The 27,392-nt window shown below is 46.8% G+C and overlaps 1 protein-coding gene and 1 long non-coding RNA gene across 2 annotated transcripts in view; one reads left to right on the top strand and one right to left on the bottom strand.

Moving 5' to 3' along the window:
• The window catches only part of DDRGK1 (DDRGK domain containing 1), a 39,987-nt gene that overhangs the window by 9,138 nt on the left and 3,457 nt on the right, over positions 1-27,392 (top strand). The window contains exons 3-6 of the mRNA XM_081877214.1: positions 2,761-2,867; positions 5,341-5,442; positions 17,484-17,606; positions 22,330-22,368. Coding sequence (XP_081733340.1) covers positions 2,761-2,867; positions 5,341-5,442; positions 17,484-17,606; positions 22,330-22,368 — 371 coding nt within the window. The remainder of the gene's footprint in view (positions 1-2,760; positions 2,868-5,340; positions 5,443-17,483; positions 17,607-22,329; positions 22,369-27,392) is intronic.
• LOC309350465 lies at positions 17,613-25,924 on the bottom strand. The gene is made up of 3 exons (XR_014160405.1): positions 25,048-25,924; positions 18,109-18,726; positions 17,613-17,742 (listed from the first exon to the last, which is right to left on the bottom strand). It is a non-coding gene; the product is annotated as an uncharacterized lncRNA (long non-coding RNA).

Here is a 27,392-nt window from a genome sequence, read left to right as displayed (position 1 = left end):
CGCTGGAACGGAAGGTGCTTTGTTTGCTGTGAAATTGGTAGCACATAAAAAGCGTGCGAGGCTGGCTTCCCTCTTTGAAAGGGGACTGTGCTTTTCCACTTTGAAAGTGGCAGAGCCTCGCCTTTGATCTGCACGAACCGTGCGCCTGCTGAATTCACGATTGCGTTTTAGCGGCGCCCAGATGGTAAATTGACAGCTCTGAACTTTTCAACTTGGGGTGGGTCTCTTTGAAGTGCGGAGGCATTTCAAAAAGAGTGAAATAAGAAAAAAGCCCTTTTGATGTTTTCAGGCCAGGCTGCTTATAATTTCTGTCAAATTACCAAACCCACTGAAGTAATCTCCGAGGCACGGCGCTGCTTGTGTTGAATCTTTCAGTTCAGCGAAGGAGTTCACCATCAGGGATTGAGTTGAGACTGCATTAAGCTTGAGTCACTTGCCCGCTGACTAGGCCAATGCCATAAGTTGGCTCCCTGCTTTTTGACCATGGCTGCTTGATATTGCCAGATACGTCGCAAGTAAAAAATATTTTGACCTAGTTCATAAGAACAGTTGTTTAGGGAAGTTTTTAATCTTTGGAATTTTATTCTGTCTTTAGCGTTCTGTTGGGAGCCGTCCAGAGTGGCTGAGGAAACCCAGCCAGATGGGCGGGTTATAAATAATAAAATTATTATTATTATTATTATTATTATTATTATTATTATGCACGTATGGGAAACCTGTGTCTCTCGTGATATTTTTGGAGTGCAGTTTCCATCATCCTTGGTCATTGACCATGCCTGCTGGGAAATCCACAACATCTGGAAGTTCACTTCCCCACCTGTAGTTTCGTGCTACATACCGTATTTTTCGCTCTATAAGACGCACCAGACCACAAGACGCACCTAGGTTTTGGAGGAGGAAAACAAGAAAAATAATATTCTGAATCTCAGAAGCCAGAAGAGCAAGAGGGATCGCTGCGCAGTGAAAGCAGCAATCTCTCTTGCTGTTCTGGCTTCTGTGATAGCTGCGAAGCCTGCATTCGCTCCATACACAATTCCCCTTACTTTTTAGGAGGGAAAAAGTGAGTGTTATAGAGCAAAAAATGTAATTACCTTTGGGCTTGTACACTCCTCCCTTGCAACAAGGAGATTGGAAGCTTCCCACCACCCTGTCCCCTGGCAGCAGCTTGTCAGACTTTGAACCTTGCATAAACCATGGTTTACAGCTGGATAAACCTTGGTTAAAAATAACTTCAGATCCTGGTTCGGATGTAGCAAACTTTGGTTAGTTGAAAATGGAAGCAAGTGCTTCCATCCTCCTCATCGTAGCAAGCGTCAGGATCACACTTGGATGAACCCTTCATTCAGGAGCAAATACACAAACACACATACACTAAGCCACAAATTTCCCTAGTGTCAGCAGCTTGTCAAACCTTGAACCTTGCCTAAACCATGGTTTACAGCTGGATAAACCATAGTTTAACTTCAGATCCTGGTTCGGATATAGCAGGCGCTTCCATCCTCCTCCTCGCAACTGTTCCGTGGGAGGAGAGGAGAGGACAGAGAAGGCTTGTGGATGTTAAACCACAGTTTAGTGTTACACCAAGATCTCATCTGGGAGTAAGTGGTAGCCTAACTTTTTGATTGTGTTATGGGGTCATCTGATGAGAGTGGCAACAGTAAGAGGGAGAGTCCCTCACATACGGACCCTGCAAGAGTCAGGATCACACTTGAATGCAAATACACACCCACCCCAACACACACACACACACACACACACACACACACACTCTTAAGCCACACATTGCCTTAGGGTCTCCTTTGGCCCCGTGTTGCAACTACCAGAATCCCTGAACAGAAACAAGAACACAGAACCAGGCTCATTGGACGCCAGTAGTCGTCGCAACAGGGCAGGTTTCCTATAGTGATGCGGGCATATTTCAGAACTGGGGGTTCAGAATATGAACCCCTCTAGTTGGAGAAGCCACAACCTGTTCTGAACCAGGTGCAGACTCCTCCCAATGCAGCCAGCCTTCTTTTCCAGGCCTCCCACTCCACAAGCCAGCTCACAACTGATAAGGAGTAGAGTGATATCAGCTAAGCCTTGGTGCCCAATTCCCAAGTATGTTCAAGAGTTATTGTTTCTTGGCGTCCTTAATCTTTGCCTCCTCATTCAGGTCATTCTCTCTGTCCATCATCTGATTAGGGTTGGGTGATACATCAATATCCAAAACCAGTTTGAAGTCCATATTGTGATAGGGGTTTCATCATTTCTGACCCTGCAATATATCGCAAATCATGACGTGCGTGTGTGCACTATGCAGAAATCATGGTGCAGGGAAAACCATGAAGCTGGCCAAGGCCTCTGCATAGCCCAATCCTTATTTCAGACATTATGCCATATTGTTATTTTTTGCAATGTTTAGCTGGTGATACATCATGATGGCAAAAACCAGGTATCGCCCAGCCCTAACGCCAAAAAGTTTTGTGTTAAGATAGATTCCCCTCCAACCGACTCAAAAGGTTCTCTCAGGAGCCGGCAAAAAATATTCAGCGAAACAGATGAACAATTTATAACTACCATATATAAATAGCCTAAAATCAGAATCATTCGTGCACGAATAGCATCACGTCCCAGCCCCCAGGAAAGACTTAAGAAGTTTCCTGAAAGACAGGTAGAAGCCAGCCAAGTTGGCCCCCTGTTGTGCGATCCCTTTGATAATGGGCTCTCTCTCGTTACTTTTTCATTTTCTCTTCTTAATCATTTAATATCCTTATGCAGAGGAGAACGATGGAGCAGAAGCGGCTGAATCTCAGTTTTCTGGGAAGGTTGGAGCAAAGAAACAGCGGAAGCTAGAGGAGAAACAAGCCAGGAAGGCTCAGCGGGAGGTGAGTGTTCTCCAGAGTTTGCAAAGTAGGGATAAGGAACTTCAGGCTTGCAGGCCAATCGCAGCCCTGCAGGATTCCCCCTTCATGGACCTGGTTTGCTTGACTCCCTCCAAGGCATACACCTCACAAGCCTTTATTTGCACCCCAACTGCTTTTGCCTGGCTGGAATGTGATACTTGTCTGTATGGGGGATAGAGAGAGGTTTGTGAGTGTGTTTCGTTTCATTTCATTTCGTTTCATTTATTATTATTATTTTGAAATAAATAAATTTTATTTGTTTTTCCAAAATATAAGCATACAACACAAAACAATACAAAATCCAAATATCAATATTGCTCTGAATCTCCTGACCTTCCCCCAAACCTTCCATGGGTCCTATTGATTCTATTTTCAACTGCATATCAGTACTTCTTCAAGTTTTCATCTTCCTAGATTATACGTTCTATTGCATTACAAGTGTACAGTGGTACCTCACAAGACGAATGCCTCGCAAGACGAAAAACGCGCAAGACGAAAGAGTTTTCCGTTTTTTGAGTCGTTCCACAAGATGAATTTCCCTATGGGCTTGCTTCGCAAGACGAAACGTCTTGCGAGTTCTTGTGAGTTTGTTTCCTTTTTCTTAAAGCTGCTAAGCGGCTAAGCCGTTAATAGCCTCTAAGCCGCTAAGCCGTTAATAGCCGCTAAGCCGCTAATAGCCGTGCTTCGCAAGACGAAAAAACCGCAAGACGAAGAGACTCGCGGAACGGATTAATTTCGTCTTGCGAGGCACCACTGTATTTAAAATCCTACTAATGTTTTGACCTGTTTACAATGATTCTGTATATACATTATAAACATTTCCCATTCTTTTTTAAATTTCTTGTCTTCTTGATCCCTGAGCTTCCCCGTTAATTTTGCCATTTCGGCATAGTCTATCAACTTTATTTGCCATTCCACTCTGGTCAGGGTTGTCTCTTCCTTCCATCTCTGGGCTAGTAACAACAACTTCTTCTTCTTCTTCTTCTTCTTCTTCTTCTTCTTCTTCTTCTTCTAATTATATACTGCCCATCTGATTGAGTTGCCCCAGCAACTCTGGGCTGCTTCCAGCAAAATATGAAAACACAATAAAAAAATTAAACATTGAAAACTTCCCCATAAATGCCTTTAGATGCATTTATTTCTATGTCGCTTTTCACTCAACACGAGTCACAAAGTGTGTCGCAAAAGATGAATAACAATAGCCTAATAGGACACCACAGTTTCAACATGTCATCTAGAATTATTAACAAATCCTCAGTTAAACCATTACGGGACATCACTAAAACAATCACTTTCTCTAAAACGCCATTAACAAGACAACTAAAAAAAAAAAAGCTGAAAAGCACAACCACAGCAAAAGTCGTATTATAAGACTTGCAAAGCATCACATCACAACCCATGAAACATTGTTTGCAACATTAGCAAGCTAGCAACCAAAAACGCTGAATTCACATGCGCTCTCTCCCCACCTCCATGACTCATAGTCTTCCACTCGGTTCATAAAAGACAGAGAGACATAAGGCCCACGGCAGCAACTCTGTTCTGAAGGCAAGGCGGGTGGGAAATGCCCTTGTCTGACGATCAGCACCATGTCTCATTTCCCCTGGAAATGAAAGGAAATGAGTGTGTGCAGAACTTAGCCCATGTTACAATGGTAAAAAACCTGCCTTTGGGCCAGCGGCAGTCTTTCAGCCTCGCCTGCCTTGTTGTGAGAATGAAATGGGGAGGAAGAGAACCATGTTCACCAACTTTGAGCTCCTTGGAGGAAAATTGGGATATAAATGCAAAAAAAATAAAATTGAATGAACAAAGCGGGGGCAGAGGTACTTTGCCAAGGGGACGGGGCCACGACTGAGAAGGCCCCGGGTGGGCCAACACCTAGGCAGCACAAAGAGTTGGCTCCACTAAGAGCTTTCTGATTACAAGAACCGACTGAGAAGGTTGATCTGGGGGGAGATGATCTTCTGCTCAAGGTTCGAGAAGCAAGGGCTGGGTGTGGACCCCCAGTCCTTCTCCCCTGGCCCTTCAAAGCCACACACACAAACACATCACAAGCCCTGCTCATCTCACCAAGTGGTTTTGCCTGCCTGGAATGTGTCCTTGGACTCTGGCCATGTCTCTTGCTGGGATGGAGGCTGGAAGAGGGTGTGTGAGTGTGCCTACAGACTAGCCTTCTGCACAAAGGTCACATTTACGTTTGTGGCTCTGCCTCCTTTTGCCTCTGGCTCCACCCACCGATGGAATGCGGCCCTTGGGAGGTTGCTTCGAAGGGAATCTGGCCCCTGGACTGAGAAAGGTTCCCTCCCCACTCCTGTCTGATGTACTTGGGTCACATTCCCCACATACGTATGTGTGTACGTGTGTTAGGTGGTTAGGTAGCAGGTAGGTGGACTTAGCCTGCAAACTTGCCAGAGAATAACACTCGCTTTTTCTCCCTGCTCCCCAATTTCCAAAGGCCGAAGATGCGGAACGGGAGGAACGGAAGAAGCTCGAGCAGAAGAGAGAGGAGGAGCGGCGCAAAGAGGACGAGCGACTGCGCCTGGAGGAGGAAAAGCAGGTAGGGGTGAAAGGATTGGGATTTGAGATGGGTGTGCTCTGAATTCAGAAACATCCCGTGTGGGGACCTGGTGCAAAGACATCAGAAAATAAACCACCAGGGAGGAGGCTGGTTGGGACATGCTGGTACGCCAGCAGGAGCTTTCCGGGGAAAGGGCAAAAATATAAATATACAATGCATCTTACACAGGGGTTCAGTTCCAAGGGTTCCATGTATCCGTGGAAATTGTGTAGTCCCAAACCTTTAGCTAGCGGGCGAAGGGGAGAGAGAAAGAATGCTCCGTACTGCTGGCACAAAGCTTTTGAGCTCTCTGCCTTGCTTGTGGGCCGATTGGCGGGGAGACCTGATCATCATGCCGGCTCCTGAAGGCCAGGGACGCTCACACAAGATCTCGTGAGAATTCAGATGGCCTCGCGAGAACATCCTAGAGCCGTCGGGCTGAACCTTTAAGCTTTCCCCCTAGTTTGGATTTCACTTGTGCACTTTCAGCTGCACATGGTTGAATTCACACACCTAAGATGTGATTTGTTATGTGCCGGCGTGGTTGCTTGAGAGCAAACAGGCAAGACTCCCACCGGTCTTTTCCAAGCTTTATTATCTGTACAAAAACATTTACAGTGGTACCTCGGGTTACATACGCTTCAGGTTACAGACTCCACTAATCCAGAAATATTACCTCGGGTTAAGAACTTTGCTTCAGGATGAGAACAGAAAGAGTGCTCCCGCGGCACGGCGGCAGAAGGAGGCCCCATTAGCTAAAGTGGTGCTTCAGGTTAAGAACAGTTTCAGGTTAAGAATGGACCTCCAGAACGAATTAAGTACTTAACCTGAGGTACCACTGTACAGTGTAGAGCATCTCAAGTCCATGTCGCTAGCAGAATCTGGGAGTGGGCGGTCCTTAAACTTTCCCCAGCATAACAGTCTTTTGACCCCCATTCTTCTCCTCCCCTCTCTGTGCGCAAACCGACTGCGCACAGAGGGCGTTGGCAAAGAGGGACTTGCCTCTCCCCCGCTTTGCTCAGGCTCGGTGTTGCGGCTCTTCTAGCATCTTCCGATCCCTGCATCCCTTCCCCACTAGAGGCGGGGCTTCCCTCCTCGCCAGAGGAAGAACAAGATGGGTGACACCTGGCTTGAGAGCAGTACATGTGAAAAGGATCTAGGAGTCTTGGTTGACCACAACCTTGACATGAGCCAACAGTGTGACACAGCAGCTAAAAAAGCCAATGCAATTCTGGGCTGCATCAATAGGAGTATAGCATCTAGATCAAGGGAAGTAATAGTGCCACTGTATTCTGCTCTGGTCAGACCCTCACCTGGAGTACTGTGTCCAGTTCTGGGCACCACAGTTCAAGAAGGACACTGACAAACTGGAACGTGTCCAGAGGAGGGCAACCAAAATGGTCAAAGGCCTGGAAACGATGCCTTATGAGGAACGGCTAAGGGAGCTGGGCATGTTTAGCCTGGAGAAGAGGAGGTCAAGGGGTGATATGATAGCCATGTTCAAATAGATAAAAGGATGTCACATAGAGGAGGGAGAAAGGTTGTTTTCTGCTGCTCCAGAGAAGCGGACACGGAGCAATGGATCCAAACTACAAGAAAGAAGATTCCACCTAAACATTAGGAAGAACTTCCTGACAGTAAGAGCTGTTCGACAGTGGAATTTGCTGCCAAGGAGTGTGGTGGAGTCTCCTTCTTTGGAGGTCTTTAAGCAGAGGCTTGACAACCATATGTCAGGAGTGCTCTGATGGTGTTTCCTGCTTGGCAGGGGGTTGGACTCGATGGCCCTTGTGGTCTCTTCCAACTCTATGATTCTATGATTCTAACTGCTTCGCAAGATCTTCGGAGGCTCCCTGTAACACAACTGCCCTTCCACCTCTCGCCTCTGAGCTGATGGCAGTTCCCTGACCTGATTGTACTGCGATATGTGTCATAATTTCAATTGGTGATTGTCCCCAACTTGGATGGCTTCGAAAGAGGATTGGACAAATGATGGCGATGATGTGCCACCCTTCATTGTAGGATTTCAGGGCAGCTCACAAGATAAAAATGCAAGGTAAAAGCACAAATAAATAGTTAAAACAGAAACAACAAAACAACACCCCCTCCCAAAAACACATTTAAAAGGCAGTAGAATATTAATCAGCCCAAGGCCTGGTTAAAGAGGAACACTTTCGCCTGGCACCTAAATGAAGGCGCCAGGCAAGCCTCCCTGGGGAAATCATTCCACAAACGGGGAGCCACTGCAAAAAAGGCCCCGTTCTCATGTTGCCACCCTCCCGACCTCTCGCGGAGGAGGCACACGGAGAAGGGACTCAGAGGATGAACACAGAGTCTGGGTCGGATGCTAGCTACTAGTTCCAATGGCTATGCTCTGCCACTTCTCTGGAGCACCTACAAAAGTGGAAGACGCAGAAGCAGGGAGAGTTCTGTTGCACCCGGGTCCTGTTTGTGGGCCTTCTCGCAGGGATCTGGCTGTCGATCGTAAGACCAAGAGGTTGGACTACGTAGATAACCATTGTCCTGGTCCAGGTCTCAATTGCTTCTTCAGAAATTTTGTATACTTCCAGCCTGACCGGTACTTCATAAGTTGGGAGACACTAAAAAAGGGTTGCTGTTGTTGTTGTTGTTGCTGCTGTTGTTCTTTGTACAACCTTAAGGTTTTTTTAGGTGCTTGATTGAAAAGTGACACGCAGGCTCACAATCTTAATAGAAATGACGCACAAGATAAAAGGGATTGGGGGGGGGAGAGAGCGAGAGCGCAGGAGCATATTCAGGGCACCGTTTCTTCATCAAGTTATATAAATGCATGAAGTTAGGGAGGTTTCGTAATACCCTCAAAATGCTTCGTGTCTGCAGCCCTGCAAAATAAGATCCTTCTTACTCTCACGTTGTAAATGGGGGTGGGGGGAAGCTGAGAAAGAGTGGGTTGTGTGAAATTGTCTGGCGGGTTTATGATCGAGGTGCGATTGTGTTGGGCACTTTCTGCTCTCAGCTCAGTCTTCGCCTCTGTGCCGCAAGACACCTTAAATTTCACGCGTGGGTGTCTGTGCACCCACCCACATATATATTATACAGTTGTACCTTGAATCCTGAACACCCTGGAGCGTTTTGGCTCCTAAATGCCGCAAACCCGGAAGTGATTGTTCTGGTTATGAACGTTCTTTTGGAACCCGAACGTCCGACGGGGCTTCCGCAGCTTCTGATTGGCTGCAGGAGCTTCAATCAGAAGCCGCGATTTGGTTTTCAAACGTTTTGGAAGTCGAATGGACTTCCGGAATGGATTCCGTTCGATTTCCAAGGTACGACTGTATGTGTTTATACGTACCTGAGGTTGCATACACTTCAGGTTACAGACTCCGCTAACCCAGAAATAGTGCTTCAGGTTAAGAACTTTGCTTCAGGATAAGAACAGAAATCGGGCTCCGGCGGCGCGGCAGCAGTGGGAGGCCCCATTAGTTAAAGTGGTGGAACAGTTTCAGGTTAAGTACGGACCTCCAGAATGAATTAAGTACTTAACCTGAGGTACCACTGTACATACACACACATATAGAGAGAGAGAGAAAACGAGAATTGCATAGACGTTGAGTAATGCCAAGCAGTATTGGCACAGGAAATTTGGGCACTTAAGGCTTGCACAGAGCTGAGAAACACACAGGAGTAAGGCTTTTGTTCTAGTTAGTATTGTCTGCATGGACTGGCAGCAGCTTTCCAGGGTTTCAGGTAAGGGTCTTCCAGCCCCACCTTCAGACGTTGGGGGCTTGAACTTAGGACCTTCTGCATGCCTATGGATTCTTTGCCACTGAGCTACAGATCTCCCCCCTACACCCCTTGTTCTTCACATCCCGCACGGGCAGGGAGTCTTCCCCTTAGTCTCTCAACTCCACCTCCGGCGAGACAGCAGCTGCAGCACCAGCCTTATTTCATGGATTCAGTATATATTTTGTTGTTGTTGTTGTTTAGTCTTTTTAGTCGTGTCTGACTCTTCGTGACCCCCTGGACCAGAGCACGCCAGGCACTTCTGTCTTCTACTGCCTCCCGCAGTTTGGTCAAGCTCATGCTGGTAGCTTCCAGAACACTGTCCAACCATCTCATCCTCCGTCATCCCCTTCTCCTTGTGCCCTCCATCTTTCCCAACATCAGGGTCTTTTCCAGGGAGTCTTCTCTTCTCATGAGGTGGCCAAAGTCTTGGAGCCTCAGCTTCAGGATCTGTCCTTCCAGTGAGCACTCAGGGCTGATTTCTTTCAGAATGGATAGGTTTGATCTTCTTGCAGTCCATGGGACTCTCAAGAGTCTCCTCCAGCACCATAATTCAAAAGCATCAATTCTTCGGCGATCAGCCTTCTTTATGGTCCAGCTCTCACTTCCATACATCACTACTGGGAAAACCATAGCTTTAACTATATGGACCTTTGTTGGCAAGGTGATGTGTCTGCTTTTTAAGATGCTGTCTAGGTTTCTCATCGCTTTTCACCCAAGAAGCAGGCGTCTTTTAATTTTGTGGCTGCTGTCACTATCTGCAGTGATCATGGAGCCCAAGAAAGTAAAATCTCTCACTGCCTCCATTTCTCCCCCTTCTGTTTGCCAGGAGGTGATGGGCCCAGTGGCCATGATCTTCGGTTTTTTGATGTTGAGCTTCAGATCTTATTTTGCGCTCTCCTCTTTCACCCTCAATAAAAGGTTCTTGAATTCCTCCTCACTTTCTGCCATCAAGGTTGTGTCATCAGTATATTTTACAGGACAGCAAATTGTGTACAAGATTGTGCCCCCGGTGCAAGTGTACACGAACACATGGGATCAGGCAGGCAGCTCTTCAAAGCCAGTGGTGGCCAAGCTGACACTTGCCCGATGTTGTTAGACTACAACTCCCATCATCCCTGACCTCTGCCCAATCTGGGTGGGACTGATGGGAGTTCCTGCTGCCTTCTTGTGCTATCTAAGCCCAGTGCTGTCTGTTGGTGAAGCAGTATAGAAGTGATCCAAATAAATAAAGATTGCATCAACCTGGGACATTCTGCGAGCAAAACCCGCTATTTACTGCTGAGCTGGTGACTTAACGGATAAGTCAGCGGGGTGCAAATCGCATAAGGAATGGAGAGATAACTCGTTCTGTTTGCAACTGGTAATAAGGTGCAGAAAACCGGTTTGCTTTGCCTGAGTTTCCACAGGAGATCGCAGGAATCTCTTGCTTCAAACTGAGCTTTTCATTGCTTATTCTCAGACTATTTTCTTAACTTCCTCAAAGCAGGGGGGAAATCCCCTGTTACCAAGCAAAACTAAAGCATTTCCATGTTCTTCTTTCTTTGTTCACGTTTGCAAAAGCCTTTAACGAACAGTTGTCTGTTTGCAATGCAAAATTTAGATTCCTTGCTGATTCCAAAATAGAGAAGGGAGAGCCTAGCCAATAGAAGTGTCAAAGAGAAGTTTTGGTTTTGGTTTTCATATGTTGGTTGAGCTTGCTTAACCGTTTGAAACTTGTTCCTTGCTTTAAAAATAAATAAATCGTGCCAGTGGTTCCCAAACTTCACTCTCCTCTTCCCACCACAAACCACCTGAAAAGAGTCGAAGGTCTTGGCTGACTACTTAATGATTTTCCTGCCTGTTGTAGCAATTTTAATGCCCTGTTTTTAACTGCAAATTTATTGCTTCTTCTTTTATTCCTCTATATTGGTTTTATCATATGGCAATTTGAATTCCACTGAAACATAGTGGTTCTGGGTAAAGGGTCGTATAGTGTGGGAGGTGGGGGTCTCCATTGGGGAGAGGAATTGGGGTCGTCCTATCTGCCTGTCCTCCAGTCTACGACTGCCTCTTATGAACACCAGGTCGGTCTTGAATAAGACCTCCCTTATCCATAATTTGATTGTGGATGAGGAGGCTGCCCTGGTCTGCATTACCAAGACCTGGGTGGGTAAGCAGGGAAGAATTGGTCTCGCCCAGCTATGCCCAACTGGGTGCTCTGTACAGCATCAGAACAGACTTGAGGGTGGCAAATAGGGAGTTTTTGTGATCCGTAGAAATCCTATCTCTCTCACACTCTCTCCAGGATTCCTGTCCACTTCCTGTTGCATTTGGCGTAGGGTAATTGGGACAGATTGAGGGACGCGGGTGGCGCTGTGGGTAAAAGCCTCAGCGCCTAGGGCTTGTCGATCGAAAGGTCGGTGGTTTGAACCCCCGCGGCGGGGTGCACTCCCGCTGCTTGGTCCCAGCGCCTGCCAACCTAGCAGCTCGAAAGCACCCCCGGGTGCAAGTAGATAAATAGGGACCGCTTACTGGCGGGAAGGTAAACGGCGTTCCGTGTGCTGCGCTGGCTCGCCAGATGCAGCTTTGTCACGCTGGCCACGTGACCCGGAAGTGTCTCCGGACAGCGCTGGCCCCCGGCCTCTTGAGTGAGATGGGCGCACCAACCCCAGAGTCTGTCAAGACTGGCCCGTACGGGCAGGGGTACCTTTAGCTTTTTACCATTAATTGGGACAGATTAGGGATTCTGCTGGTTTGCCTCCTGCCCCTCTGCCCAGCAGTCTCCCTTCCTGAGCTGACAGAGATTGTGTTGAGGACTCCCAGTGTTGGTTCTTAGGGGCTTCAGTCCTTCCATCCCAAGATGGTGGTCCCAACATGTCATTGGCCTGTCTCAAGTGGCAGGCCACACTCTGGATCTCGAGATTATTCAGAAGATAATCTGAAAGTGGGGGGTGGGGTGGGCGTTGCATCAGTCATTTGTCATGGCTGGATCATTTCCTGGTGAGATTTAGGTGTTCAGCACCTTTCCCTCCCTTGCAAAAGGGGGTCGACACACATATTGGCCTAGGACCCTCGTACCTACCGGACTGCCTCTCCTGGTATGCCTTGCGGAGGACCCTAAGGTCCACAAATGACAACATTTTGGAGGTCCCAATTTGCAAGGTGGTTAGATTGGTCTCAAGTAGGGCCAGGGCCTTTTCAGTACTGGCCCGACTTGGTGGAACGCTCTGTCACAAGAGACCAGGGCCCTGTGGGATTTGATATCTTTCTGCAGGGCCTGCAAGACAGAGCTGTTCCGCCGGGCCTTTGGTTTGGACTCAGTCTGACCTTTACGTTTCCCTCCCCTTATGGTTTTGATCTATGGGCTACTTTTAAAATGAGGCTGCATTTTAACCTGTATTTTAAATTGGTTTTTTTTTTTTCCCTATTATGTTTTTACTGTAATTTTACTGGTGTTAGCTGCTCTGAGCCCGGCTCTGGCCAGGGAGGGTGGGGTATAAATAAAATTTATTATTATTTATTATATGGCCCACCCTCAGAGGTTGAATGATCCAGCTGACTTACAGGCAGCTTGGGCTATTGATACGATCACCCCAAGTGTCCTCTCTTGTGTCCTAGGGCCCACTTGCGTAAAGGTAAAGGACCCCTGGATGTTTAAGTCCAGTCAAAGGCGACTCTGGGGTTGTGGCGCTCATCTTGCTTTCAGGCCAAGAGAGCCATCGTTTGTCCACAAACAGCTTTCCGGGTCATGTGGCCAGCATGACTAAACCACTTCTGGTGCAAAGGAACACCATGACAGAAACCAGAGCACACAGAAATGTTGTTTACCTTCCCACCCCAGCAGTACCTATTTATCTACTTGCACTGGTGTGCTTTTGAAATGCTAGGTTGGTAGGAGCTGGGACAGAGCAACGGGAGCTCACTCCATTGCGGGGATTCGAACCGTCGACCTTCTGATCGGCAAGCCCAAGAAGCTAAGTGGTTTAGACCACAGCGCCACCCGCGTCCCATATGTCTTAGCATATACCGGAGCTCAGGGCAATGAAACAAGCCAGGGGACAGCTTAGACACAATTGCAGAAAAACTAGACGAATGCAGTCAAACACTGGGGAGTGCTCAATATCCCGCCTGCTCCATGGCAGGGAAGGCAATGCAACAAAGAAATGCCAGTTACAGATAGGTAGCCGTGTTGGTCTGCCATGGTCAAAACAAAATAAAAAAATTCCTTCCAGTAGCACCTTAAAGACCAACTGAGTTAGTTCTAGGTATGAGCTTTCGTGTGCATGCACACTTGGTATCTGAAGAAGTGTGCATGCACACGAAAGCTCATACCTAGAACTAACTCAGTTGGTCTTTAAGGTGCTACTGGAAAGAAAGAAATGCCACTTAGCAGAAATTTTCTGGGTGGCATGGGCCCTTTTGCCCACAGTTACCAACGGTGGCTCGCTGTGACTTCTTTGCAAAGCATTTTGGAGATAAAATCACTTGGATCCACCAAGACCTTGAGTCTACTGTTGCGGTCAATGAATCTCAAGAGGCGTCCAGAGCTCTGTCTAGTTCTGTTGTGTCGATTAAGTTTCAATTAGCATGGCTCAAGGGCATGAACAGGAGGGCATGGTTCAGACTGGGCAGCAATCTGTGCCCTCCGCACTCATGGCTGATAAAAACTAGCCGGGAGCAATTATTTTGCACTCATTTTCTAGTCTGGGCTTCCATTATTCTTGCATTTACTTGGTCAGACTATTAGCGGGGAAGAGGAACACTGATTTTGAGCGTTCATACACACTCTCACGCAGTCTTTTCCACAAGTCTTTTCTGGCATTTGAAAAAACCAAAATGTATATTTTTAAATTGCTTTGTTTCCTCTCAAAATCCCCAGCGGCCCCGATAGATGCTTCCACCCCACAACCACCCATTGCTTCAGCATGCAGCAGCCCTGGGAATTTCCCTTTCACCCGTGGAGTTTTTTTGTTGGAGGAAATGGTTTACCACGGACACCTGATCAGCGAGAGCAAATATCTCACGTTACAGAGCTTCAGCTCCTTGCGATGTGCTGCTGCCAAAAAGCCTCCCTTGTGTTATGCACACTCCCCGGGGTTGTTGTTTTTTTAACATGCAAACCCAATTTTATATCAATAACATTTGAATGCAGCTTATTGGTTTGAAAGGAGAATAAAGGCTCTTAACGAATTATGCAGGCATCCCCTCGATTTACTGGCCTGGCTCTCCTGTTTTAATTGCCACCTACATTTAATCCACAGAGCCTAGGACTTACTGATCAGAAGGTCGGTGGTTCGAATCCCCGCAACAGGGTGAGCTCCCGTTGCTCGGTCCCTGCTCCTGCCAACCTAGGAGTTCAAAAGCACGTCGAAGTGCAAATAGATAAATAGGTGGGAAGGTGAACGGCGTTTCTGTGCACTGCTCTAGTTCACCAGAAGTGGCTTAGTCATGTTGGCCACATGACTCGGAAGCTGTACGCCGGCTCCCTCGGCCAATAAAGTGAGATGAGTGTCACAACCCCAGAGTTGTCCGCGACTGGACCTAACGGTCAGGGATCCCTTTACCTTTAGATTTAATTGCAGGGATGGGATACTTGCTGTGGCCCTAAGGTAGTGTTAGGCTTCCATCAGCGCCAGCCAGCATGGCCAATGGTTCTTGTCAGGGATGGTGGGTGTCAGAGTATGGAAGCAACTGCAGGGCTGCAAGTTCTCAGTCTTTTGTCTGTTGCAGTGGGATTCACTGCATGTTTTAATTGTGGGTGCTTAAATGTTTGTGCAACTGGTTTTTATAGCTTGCAACCTTTTTTAGAAACTTGGCATTAAGCAGTATGTTGTCCAAAATGACAACACTTTGGAGGTCCCAAGTCGCAAGGTGGTTAGATTGGTCTCAAGTAGGGCCAGGGCCTTTTCAGTACTGGCCCCGACTTGTTGGAATGCTCTGTCACAAGAGACTAGGGCCCTAGGGGACTTGACATCTTTCCGCAGGGCCTGCAAGACAGAGCTGTTCCGCCTGACCTATGGTTTGGACTCAGTCTGACCCTTATGTTTCCCACCCCTTATGATTTTGATCTATGGGTTACTTTTAAAATGAGGCTGCATTTTAAATTGCATTTTAACCTGTATTTTAAATTGGTTCCCCCCCATTATGTTTTTACTGTAATTTTACTGGTGTTAGCCGCCCTGAGCCCACCTCTGGCCGGGGAGAGCGGGGTATAAATAAAATTTATTATTATTATTAAACAATTTTCTCATGTTCCCCCACCAAGAGGGAAACCAAGATGATCCAGGGTTTGGAAACCAAGTCTTATGAGGAACTGTTGAGGGAGTTGGGTCTGTTTAGCCTGGAAAAGAGGAGACAGAGGAGATACGATAGCCATCTTCAAATATCTCAGGGGCTGTCAAATGGAAGAGGGAACAAGCTTGTTTTCTGCTGCTCTGGAGAGTCGGGCTCGAACCAATGGCTTAAATCCAAAGAAAGGAGATTCCCACTAAACATCAGGTAGAACTTTCTGATGGTAAGAGCTGTTTGACAGTGGATTGACAGTGGAAGGGTCTCCCTTGGGACGTGGTGGACTCACCTTCATGGGGGGCTTTTAAGATGAGGTTGGATGGCCATCTGTCATGGATGTTTTAGCTGAGATTCCTGCATTGCAGGGGGTTGGACTAGATGACCCTCGGGGTCCCTTCCAACTCTACAATTCTATGATTTTAGAGCTTGGTTGTGCTATTGGAACAGAGGTTGCGTCTTTGTGGATTTCAGAAATTAACTTGCACTCTTGCACCAAATCATGGTCAAATCTGAAAACTGGGGTGGGGGGTGGAAATGATACTTTGGCTTGAGGGGTGGGGACTTCCTCTTCTCTGCAAATGATTAGAGACGGCCTCATGCAAATTGGCAGTGCTGTTTTGTCTATAAGACCGTTGGTTTCCCTTTTGGTCTAAGCCAGCGCATGGAGGTGAGCAGTTCTAGAAACAGAACTTCTCAAGAGGCAGCTTGCTAAAATGAAGAGTTCGAAACAGAGGAGGGTTCTCTGGAACTGTCTCCGCTGCCTGCCTCTCCTGGGGAATTGGAGCTCTGTCCCCTTAGCAAGGTAAGCAGGAGTCGTGTCGATGAGAAATCCCAGGGAGCTGCCTTAAATCCAGTCAGATCCTTGGTCCATCTAGTTTGGTCCTGCTCACGCGGACCATTCGTGGCTCTCCAGGGTTTCAGGCAGAAAGTCTTTCCTAGCACCACCTGCAGATGTTGAAAATTGAACCCAAGACCGTCTGCCACGGCCCTTTCGACTGCATTGCTTTCCTTTTTTGAACCCTTCCCTTACTGACCCGTCACCTTGCTGGAAATCGAAAACAGGTTTCCTCCGAGTTCTTTTAAAAAAATATATAATTTTTATTGAATTGCCATTTTTTTTTACAAACTGACTTCAAATTAAATAGCTTCATGTATTGACTTCCCACCTATACCTCCACAGTGTTTCCCTTCACAACCTTTTCTCCTGTATTATATATCAGACAATCGTCTCTATTACAGAAACCCTTCCAATACAGTTAAAGCGAGTTTTGATCTGACACTGGCATTGGCAGTTGGTTGATTTCCCGTTGTTTTACAGCATGGGTAGGCAAACTAAGGCCCGGGGGCTGGATCCAGCCCAATCGCCTTCTCAATCCAGCCCACGGACGGTCCGGGAATCAGCGTGTTTTTACATGAGTAGAATGTGTCCTTTTATTTAAAATGCATCTCTGGGTTATTTGTGGGGCCTGCCTGGTGTTTTTACATGAGTAGAATGTGTCCTTTTGTTTAAAATGCATCTCTGGGTTATTTGTGGGGCATAGGAATTCGTTCATATATATTTTTTCAAAATATAGTCCGGCCCCCCACAAGGTCTGAGGGACAGTGGACTGGCCCCCTGCTGAAAAGGTTTACTGACCCCTGTTTTACAGCAGTCTGTTGGATTCATTATGACTGCTGTTGTTAGTTTGATTAGTCGCTTGTTACCACCAAGGTTTTATAATCTGCATTGTTTTCAATTCTGCTTAATTGGTTTCCGACTATTATCTTTTACAATTTTGGGGCTTTTTTGTCTTTGGCTCTGCGGCGTTTGAATTTGTGTGAGCTGCCTTGAGTCGCAGGGTCTGGGGGAAAGGCTGGATATAAAGAAGTATAACACTGCTAATATAAAGGATGTATCACAAGTGACTGGCCGCCCGTAAGCCGTCCTCAGGTGGGTCCAGGTAGCAGGATGCACTTTGCAAAAATATAACAATGCACCATTAAATAATGTAGTTCTGTCTTCCCTCGCTTTGCAGGAAGAAGAAAAGAAGAAGGCAAAAGAGGAAGAGGAGAAACGGGAATATGAGGAATACCTGAAGCTGAAGGAGAGTTTTGTGGTGGAAGAAGAAGGAGAGGATGAAGGCATGACCGAAGAAGAGGTAAGTTTGGCCGGGCTGGAGTGCGATGACCGGCTTGAGGGATAGTTGCAGATGCTTCTCTTGAATAGATACAAAAGGTTGGATCCAGCTATGGCAGACACCTGATTAGACTAAGTTGCAATTTCCATAGGTCTACCTTGCGTCTTAAAGGGACGCGGGTAGCGCTGTGGGTTAAACCACAGAGCCTAGGACTTGCCAATCAGAAGGTTGGCGGTTTGAATCCCCACGACAGGGTGAGCTCCCGTTGCTCGGTCCCTGCTCCTGCCAACCTAGCAGTTTGAAAGCATGTCAAAGTGCAAGTAGATAAATAGGTACAGCTCCAGCGGGAAGGTAAACGGCGTTTCCGTGTGCTGCTCTGGTTTGCCAGAAGCGGCTTAGTCACGCTGGCCACATGACTTGGAAGCTGTACGCCGGCTCCCTCGGCCACTAAAGCAAGATGAGCGCCGCAACCCCAGAGTCGGCCACGACTGGATCTAATGGTCAGGGGTCCCTTTACCTTTACCTTGCATCTTGACTTGGCTGACTTCGCCCCAAAAAGTTCAGGGCTCATAAGACTTCTTTTTCCAGGTGAAATTCATATGCGTCAGAGAGAGGGTCACGGCACGTCAGCTGCGGGAGGTGGAATTATTAGATTGGCACAGGACATGAGGCCAAAGACCCCCATTTCGATGAAGGACTACAGCACGTTAGGAAGAAGTCAAGTTCCTAAAAGCATACTTAAGAATCGGATTAAAGTGACTCCCAGTTAGTGATGGCATTTCAGCCAATGGGTCAGCTGGATAGTGTTAATTGGACGGTCAGCCAACCCACTTGTTATTTGACTGCGGTCCAATATTATCAGGTATCCCCCAAAACATGGGTAGGCAAACTAAGGCCTGGGGGCCGAATCTGGCCCAATCACCTTCTCAATCCGGCCTGCGGACGGTCCAGGAATCAGCATATTTTTACATGAGTAGAATCTGTCCTTTTATTTAAAATGCATCTCTGGGTTATTTGTGGGGCATAGGAATTAGTTTATTTTTTCTTCAAAATATAGCCCAGCCCCCCACAAGATCTGAGGGACAGTGGACTGGCCCCCTGCTGAAAAAGTTTGCTGACCCCTGCCCCAAAACTTCACTGTCTCAGTTGCGGCAATCATTCTCGGCTTAGTATTTATGAAGCTAGGAGTAAGTGTTTTCCCACTGCAGGCAGACTTCTTCGTGAGTATCCTCGCTTGTGTGAAGCCCAGTTTCATCCAAAGCAGAGAACTTTCCCCTAATGTCAATTAACAAATAGGATAATGAGCCAGGATAAGATGCTCCTTGGGTGATGCTTGGGCAGCCTTAGCCTATATCATTTTGCAGGGCTGTTGCGAGTTTAAAATGGGGACTCTGTAAGGAGGTAATAAACTAAATGGTTACATGTCTTTCAACAAAAAACCACAACTATTACTCTGTAATAAAATAATTGCTTTTGTAAAAAAAGGAAATGGCAGTATCGCTGCACAATAACTGCTATCTGCCTTTTGGTTTGTAACGTGACACTCAAACCTCTTGATAATTTTATTTTTGGTTGATGTCATAATGTTAATTTTTTGTGGTTTTTTTTTTTAAAAAAGAAAACATATAATTTGATAAAATACTATGATTCTTTTTGAGATTCCTGCGTTGTAGGGGGTTGGGGTAGATGACCTTTGGGGCCCTTCCAACTCTACAGTTATATGATTTGGCTGGCTAAATGGACAGAAAAAAAATCTTTTATTTTTTGGACTGGTCAGATGCCCAGCCCTTCTCTCACCTGGCTTCTGCTTAGGCCGTATGTCAGGCTAAAAAAAATAAGCACCAGGGGCACAGAAGGTTCAGGATTCAACACCGTAGAGTCTTAGTAATTCAGCGTCTGCTGCCGTTGAATCATTAAACAAAAGGCACAGTGTCAGCCCAAGTCTCTTTCATGTCGATTGTTGCAGCCCATCAATGCCGCCAGCTAAATTCTGCTCTCAGGTGGAACATGAACAGACTGTGCTGGAAGGGAGGGTGTGAAACAATTTCCTCTATTAAGAGCAAAAACGATCTTAAGTAGATGGCAACCTTCTAAGGCAGGCATAGGCAAACTCGGCCCTCCAGATGTTTTGGGACTACAACTCCCATCATCCCTGACCACTGGTCCTCTTAGCTAGGGATGATGGGAGTTGTAGTCCCAAAACATCTGGAGGGCCCAGTTTGCCTATGCCTGTTCTAAGGTCACGTCGCATGAATTTTCATTTTCTCTTGTGCCAAAGTTTTTTGGTTTTTTTATTGCAAGCTTATGGGTCAAGTGATAGTCCTTTCCCCATAGTTTTATTTACAAAGGGCGATGGTCAACATAGTCCTTCTCAGAGTAGACCCACTGAAATCAGTGGGCGTAAGTATGACTGCATTGGATTTCACCCAAAGATACTCAGTGCTGTTGCAATATTTCTGATACCAAAAGCCCAGACAACTTAATACCTCTTGCATTTACTAAGTTCCCTGCGCCAAATTAGAAAAAGTGATTCAACTCCACCCCGAGGTGATGTTACCCACGGTCTTTTGGTAGCTTGTGAAATAGACTTGCCATCTTTGATGAATTCTGTTATTTCACAAACAGTGTTTTGGGGCAGGGATGAGCCAATCTGGTACAAAAACCCATAAATATTTATTATGTTAGATTCCAGAGTAGCTTTATTTCTCCTCATTTTGTCATTGTCCCATAATATTTTGGCCGGTATTTCTAAACACATACATCAAGCATATTAAAAAATAAATAAAATTAATTTGAGTGTTACAACTGTTGCATTTTTAGCACTTAGGCCGCAATTCTCTGCCCAGTTACGTGGGAATAAGACCCATGAACTCACAGAGGGTTACTTTTGAATAGACACCTTTGCCCTATAGATTCTGATCTGAATTAACGGCTATCAATATGGAACCCAGGATGATATCCTCTTTTTAAAAAAAAATACGTATTTAATGCAGATATATTTTTTTTAATTAAAAGCATGTTCATACAGTAGTTACAAGGGGCTGTCCTTAAAAAATGCCATATAGGATTTTGGTGCTCTCTTGTGTGTCTGTCTAATTTCATTTTTTAAAAAGGAAGAAGTCGGTTGAGTACATAAACACACACAAAAACCTTGAGCCTGCTCCAAAATAGTGGCTTAATTTGGTGGCCGTACAATAAAGAGTTGAAACATTATGCCTCTGAGCACATGCTCAGTCCAGGAATTTACCGGTATGGTCGGTGCCAGAAGCAAGCTCAGAAGGCCTTTCATATGAAAATCCATTCCTGGTCCTCTGTCTCTCTCCCTGCTCCCAGCATTCTTTACCATCAACTGGTTTTAAACCATTGCTCTTGTTGAACGATGGGGAATCGGAAATCGAGAGCAATATACTGCAAATTGTCGAAGAGATATGCCAAGTGGTCTGCCCACTCCTGCGATTGTGTACACGGTACTTTAAAAATAAATATATGCAAAGAGAAAGGGGGGAAGGTCCCTGCCCAATGAGCCCACAGACTCACCAGTTAAGGAGATTGCAGAGGGTAGACCAGGCATAGGCGAACTCGGCCCACCAATTGTCTTGGGACTACAATTCCCATCATCCCTGACCACTGGTCCTGCTAGCTAGGGATGATGGGAGCTGTAGTCCCAAAACATCTGGAGGGCCGAGTTTGCCTATGCCTGGGGTAGACCGAGGCAAGGGGACAGCAGTAGAGCAGCGAGCATGCAGAGGTGCAGTCACACAAAAAATCTGCTTCGGTTGTGGGTTTCCAGGAAGGATTTGAAGAGGAAGAAGGAGGTGAGAGAGACCATAAGTAAGATTTCGGGGAGGGAGCCCCAGGCATAAATTCCTCACGAATGCAGAGCCATCTGAATGCAGCACATTTTTGCGTGGCGCCATCTACGAAAGTCAAATAAGTTGGAGTTCTTGTTATTAAATATGCCAAGAAAAAAAGCACACCAAGAACTCAGGCCAATGTAAGTTTCAGTGGTGTGAGTAGTCCCTACTCACAAATAAATAATCAGTTTTAACAAAAACTGATCCATTCAAAAGTATGTATTCTGACAAGGATTACAAACTCAAATAGAGATTACAAACTCTAACAGAGATTACAAACTCAAACTCATAAAGATATGTGTAACACAATAATTTGTTACAGAATTAGAAATAAGAGTTTATGTTAGTCCATAGTCAGAATTGACGTGGAGGTCTTAGTTTCAATCACTGAGCAGAAGTCAGAAGTCAATTATGGATCAGAAGCCAGGACAGGGCCCTGTTTTGATGTATTCACCTCCATCAGCTAATTTTTAAAGGGTCGTGTAAGTTTGAAGACTTTCGGATAAATATATCCTGTTATTTTCTACGTTTCTCAGAGAATAGCAACTACGCGTGGGTAAATCAACGTGTATCTTGAGCTTTTCTGTGCAAAAGTCATGCACGAGCCAATTTCATGACACCTGGCAGCTCCTGGTGGTGGTGGAAAGCTTTTTAAGCCATTTCAGACAAAATCCACAATAAACCGGGTGGTCAGTTGCAGGACAGAAGTTTTTCCGAAAGCAGAATTACCCACCCGGACATTCCTAACTCCAAGGGGACTACGTGTACTTAAGCAATGAGGGCCTTCTGTCCCTGACACGCTTGGCCCTTTGCATAGAAATCCAGGCAGAGATTGGTTTTATAATCTATAGCAGCATCAGATTAATAATAGTTTCTTTTGCTGTACCTAGTCCCGCAGCTTCGTATCAGAACTTCTCGACTACATCAAGGTAGGTTACACTCCCTTTGTTCTTTCCCTTTAACAATGAATATCATCCTTTCTGCTGCACATCTGTTGTTTGGCTATCAAAGCGCCTCGTTCTCTCGCATAAAGAGTTGTGTCTCTTGTAAGCTACTTGTCTGCACTGCATCTGTAAAATGGGTTCACTACTCAGCTTGGTCTGTGGCAAAGAGTGCTGCAGTGAGTTCTTTCAATACTCTGCCCCTTTGGTCACTCGGGTTCGTAAGCAGAACTGGGATCTGTATCTGCCGTTTGCAAGCCCAAACCGCAGCCACAGAACACACTCCTGGTACTCTCCTTCAATGGAGGTTTTCTAAACGGAGGTAGGACGGCCACCTGCTGATGTTTCTACAACTCTTGATTCCTGCATTATGTGGGGTTGGGCTAGATGACCCTTTGATTCCCTTCCAAGTGTACAGTTCTGTGATTCTATGAGCTTTCCAGCCGGTGCTGGGGGAATAAAAGAAAAAGAGGTGGCAGGAATCAAGGGGGAAATGTAAAGTATTGCACTTGGGCAAAAGAGATGAGAGGCACAAATACAAAATGGGTGACACCTGGCTTGAGAGCAGTACATGTGAAAAGGATCTAGGAGTCTTGGTTGACCACAAACTTGACATGAGCCAACAGTGTGACGCGGCAGCTAAAAAAGCCAATGCAATTCTGGGCTGCATCAATAGGAGTATTGCATCTAGATCAAGGGAAGTAATAGTGCCACTGTATTCTGCTCTGGTCAGACCTCACCTGGAGTACTGTGTCCAGTTCTGGGCACCACAGTTCAAGAAGGACACTGACAAACTGGAACGTGTCCAGAGGAGGGCAACCAAAATGGTCAAAGGCCTGGAAACGATGTCTTATGAGGAACGGCTAAGGGAGCTGGGCATGTTTAGCCTGGAGAAGAGGAGGTTAAGGGGTGATATGATAGCCATGTTCAAATATATAAAAGGATGTCACATAGAGGAGGGAGAAAGGTTGTTTTCTGCTGCTCCAGAGAAGCGGACACGGAGCAATGGTTCCAAACTACAAGAAAGAAGATTCCACCTAACCATTAGGAAGAACTTCCTGACAGTAAGAGCTGTTTGACAGTGGAATTTGCTGCCAAGGAGTGTGGTGGAGTCTCCTTCTTTGGAGGTCTTTAAGCAGAGGCTTGACAACCATATGTCAGGAGTGCTCTGATGGTGTTTCCTGCTTGGCAGGGGGTTGGACTCGATGGCCCTTGGGGTCTCTTCCAACTCTATGGTTCTATGATTCTGTGAATCTGAGAATACAAGCAAGGAAGGGCTAATGGCTTTCAGGGCAGGAGGTTTCAATGACTTGCCCCATTTTGGTCAGACTGTACAGCGGACGCTCAGGTTGCGAACGTGATCTGTGCATGATGCACATTTGCAACCCGTAGCATGCGCAACCCGCGTCTGCGCATGTTGCAATTCGGCGCTTCTGTGCATGCACAAAATGCGATTTAGTGCTTCTGCGCATGTGCGGCCGCCGAAACCCGGAAGTTACCCGTCCCGGTAATTCCGGGTTTCGGCGGTCTGTAATCCGAAAAAATGCAACCTGAAGCGGCTGTAACGCGAGGTATGACTGTATAACCTTCTCTTAATCATTGAGCTCAGGGGAAGCCGTTTGTAGCAGAGGGGCAATGCACAGCACTGATTGGTCAGCATTCGGGAAAATAAGCCTCCTACTTGACAGTGATTTTTTAAAAAAAAAAGTTTTAAGAAAACTGATTAGGGTATTTGAGGGGAACACCCAACTCACCCACACAATACGGTGGTACCTTGGTTCTCAGATTTAATCGGTTCCGGAAGTCCGTTCCAAAACCAAAGCATTCCAAAACGAAGGCACACTTTCCCATAGAAATACCGTATTTTTCGCCCTATAGGACGCACTTTTTCCCCTCCAAAAATGAAGGGGAAATCTGGGTGCGTCCTATGGGGCGAATGCAGGCTTTCACTGAAGCTTGGAGAGCGAGAGGGGTCGGTGCGCACCGACCCCTCTCGCTCGCCAGGCTTCAGGAAGACATCAGCAGCCTAGGCAGCCCTGCGGGAGTTCCCACAGGGCTGTCTAGGCTGCAGATAGCAGCCTGCCGCCCGGTGCGAGGGGCGCCCTGAAGCAGAGCGCCCCTCGCGCCGGGCAGACATCCGCAGCATGGGGAGCCCTGCAGGAGTTCCCCGCAGGGCTCCCCTCGCTGCGGATAGCAGCCTGCCGCCCAGCGCGCGGGGCGCCCTGAAGCAGAGTGCCCCTCGCACTGGGCAGACATCGGCCAGCCCCACAAGCTCAGGGGACAGCAGCGAGGCGCAGCGCCGCCATCCCGCTGTTCCTCGACCTGGTTCGGTTTCCCCGACCTGGTTTTGGGGAGGAAATAAAGGGGAAAAAAATTTCCTTTATTTTCCCCCCCCCCCAAAAAAAAACTAAAAAAAAACTTGGTGCGTCCTATGGGACGGAGCGTCCTATGGGACGAAAAATACGGTAATGCCTTAAACCAGCAATTTAACATGAATTTTACTATCTAACAAGACCATTGAGCCATAAAACAAAAGCAATAATCAATGTTCTGTACTATAAAATAAATAAGACAGTTTTGTAGATTATAAAAATAAAAATTATATATATATATATATATATATATATATATATATATACACACACACACACACACACACACACACACACAGCTTAACATTAGGCCAGGATTCTCATCTCTGCCTTGTATTGTCAAGTTCCTTCCTTCTGATTCTCCTGTTTCTATGGTGAATGAATCCGTACACCCCACCCTCTGCCCGCTCAAAGTACATTTTTCACAATTAAGGTCGCATAAAACCTTTAACGCTGCTTCCCCTCCCTGTTCAAACCTGAAAGCCTTAAACCACCAAGTTTAGTACTTGAAGCAATCCCTCCCACACAGCCCAAATGAAAGCAGAAGATCTTACCTTTTGTCAGATGTCTGCTAACTGAAAGCTTTTCTGAAGAGGAGAAGAAGCAGAGCACAAAACACCGATTCTTGCTTTGGCATTAGCTAGTTGGCGGGACAGCGGCTGTCTGTAAGAAGAGCTCTCTTGGATCAGGCCATTTACCCACCTGGTCTGCCCTCCTGCTCTCACAGTAGCCAGCCAGATGTGTGCGAAAAGCCCATTCAGCAGGACCTGAGTGCTTGTTCCTCTGAGGAATGAACAAGGCGGAGGAGATATTGTCTGCACACATACGCAGTCTATGATTGCTTGGCGAAAACCCTGGAGAGGAAGGGGACTTAGATGGATGTGGGAAGGCAGGGACCTTCAGTCTCAGCACCTGCTTCATGGGAACAAGACCTGCTGGAGATGAGTTGCTGCACTCATTAGGGCTACAGTAGTAGAAGTAGTTGTTGTTTAGTCGTGTCCAACTCTTCGTGACCCCCTGGACCAGAGCACACCAGGCACTCCTGTCTTCCACTGCCTCCCGCAGTTTGGTCAAACTCATGCTGGTAGCTTCGAGAACACTGTCCAACCATCTCGTCCTCTGTCGCCCCCTTCTCCTTGCGCCCTCCATCTTTCCCAACATCAGGGTCTTTTCCAGGGAGTCTTCTCTTCTCATGAGGTGACCAAAGTCTTGGAGCCTCAGCTTCAGGATCTGTCCTTCCAGCCAGCACTCAGAGCTGATTTCTTTCAGAATGGATAGGTTTGATCTTCTTGCAGTCCATGGGACTCTCAAGAGTCTCCTCCAGCACCTTAATTCAAAAGCATCAATTCTTCAGCGATCAGCCTTCTTTATGGTCCAGCTCTCACTTCCATGCATCACTACTGGGAAAACCATAGCTTTAACTATACCGGCCTTTGTCGGCAAGGTGATGTCACCCAGTAGTAATAATAATAGTAATATTTTTTATTATTTATACCCCCACCCATCTGGATGGGTTTCCCCAGCCACTCTGGTGGCTCCCAACAGAATATTAAAAACACAATAAAACATCAAACATTAAAAACTTCCCTAAACAGGGCTGCCTTCAGACATCTTCTAAAAGTCATATAGTTGTTTATTTCTTTGACATCTGATGGGAGGGCGTTCCACAGGGTGGGCGCCACTACTGAGAAGGCCCTCTGCCTGGTTCCCTGCAACCTCACTTCTCCCAGTGAGGGAACCACCTGAAGGCCCTCAGAGGTGGACCTCAGTATCCAAGTTGAACGATGGGGGTGGAGACGCTCCTTCAGGTATACTGGGCTGAGGCCGTTTAGGGCTTTAAAGGTCAGCACCAACACTTTGTCACCCCTGTGCAGATCACGTGTTTTTTTTTTTTTTTCTAATAAAGAGTTAACTCCAACATGCACAGTGTGATTTACTGCCGGCTAGCTCCTAACATGCCTTCTCCTTATCACCAACCCGGTCAACAATTTGGCTGCAGCTTTATGAGCCAGTTGAAATTTCTGAGCCCTTTTTAAAGGCAGCCCCATGTAGAGCAGGTTGCAGTAATCCAAGCGGGATGGAACTAAGGCATGTGCTGGCACATCAGACATCTCAAGGAACGGGCTCAACCGGCACACTAGTTTTAACTCTGCCAATTCACTCCTGGCTACCGCAGAGACTTGAGTATCCATGCTCAGGGCTGAGTCCAGGAGCATGTTCTAATTGTGAGCCTCAGGAGGAGCGTAACCACACGCAACACGGGTTGAATCCCTATTCCCTGTCTTGCCTTACACGGCTGACCAAGAGTTTTGATTTCCTTCGCCCTCATCCAGTCCACCACGGCTGTTGTTGTGCAGGTGACTATGGGCTGTCAGGAGCAGGCAGGCAGGATCCTGGCTGCATCGCCCTGGCAAAGCTGGTGCCCAGCTGAGCAGGACCGCAGTTGGCATTCTTCCCCCTTAATCCCTTTAGAAGAAGATATGCAGAACCCTGGCAGTTCCAAGCTCTGAGAACTGGTTTTCATGGACTGGTTCCAGTTCAGTATGTTCAGTCCATAATGCTCAGTTCTCTAGCTCGGCTGCATCTGACTTCATAACTTGGGGACTTGGAAAGGCTGGCCTTTATCCGATGAAATGGGTT

Source organism: Podarcis erhardii, assembly GCF_964252035.2.
Source record: "Podarcis erhardii genome assembly, chromosome: 9".
Classification (NCBI taxonomy): Eukaryota; Metazoa; Chordata; class Lepidosauria; order Squamata; family Lacertidae; genus Podarcis; species Podarcis erhardii.
The sequence above is the reverse complement of the archived record's forward strand: the minus strand, read 5'-3'. Positions and strand labels throughout refer to the sequence as shown.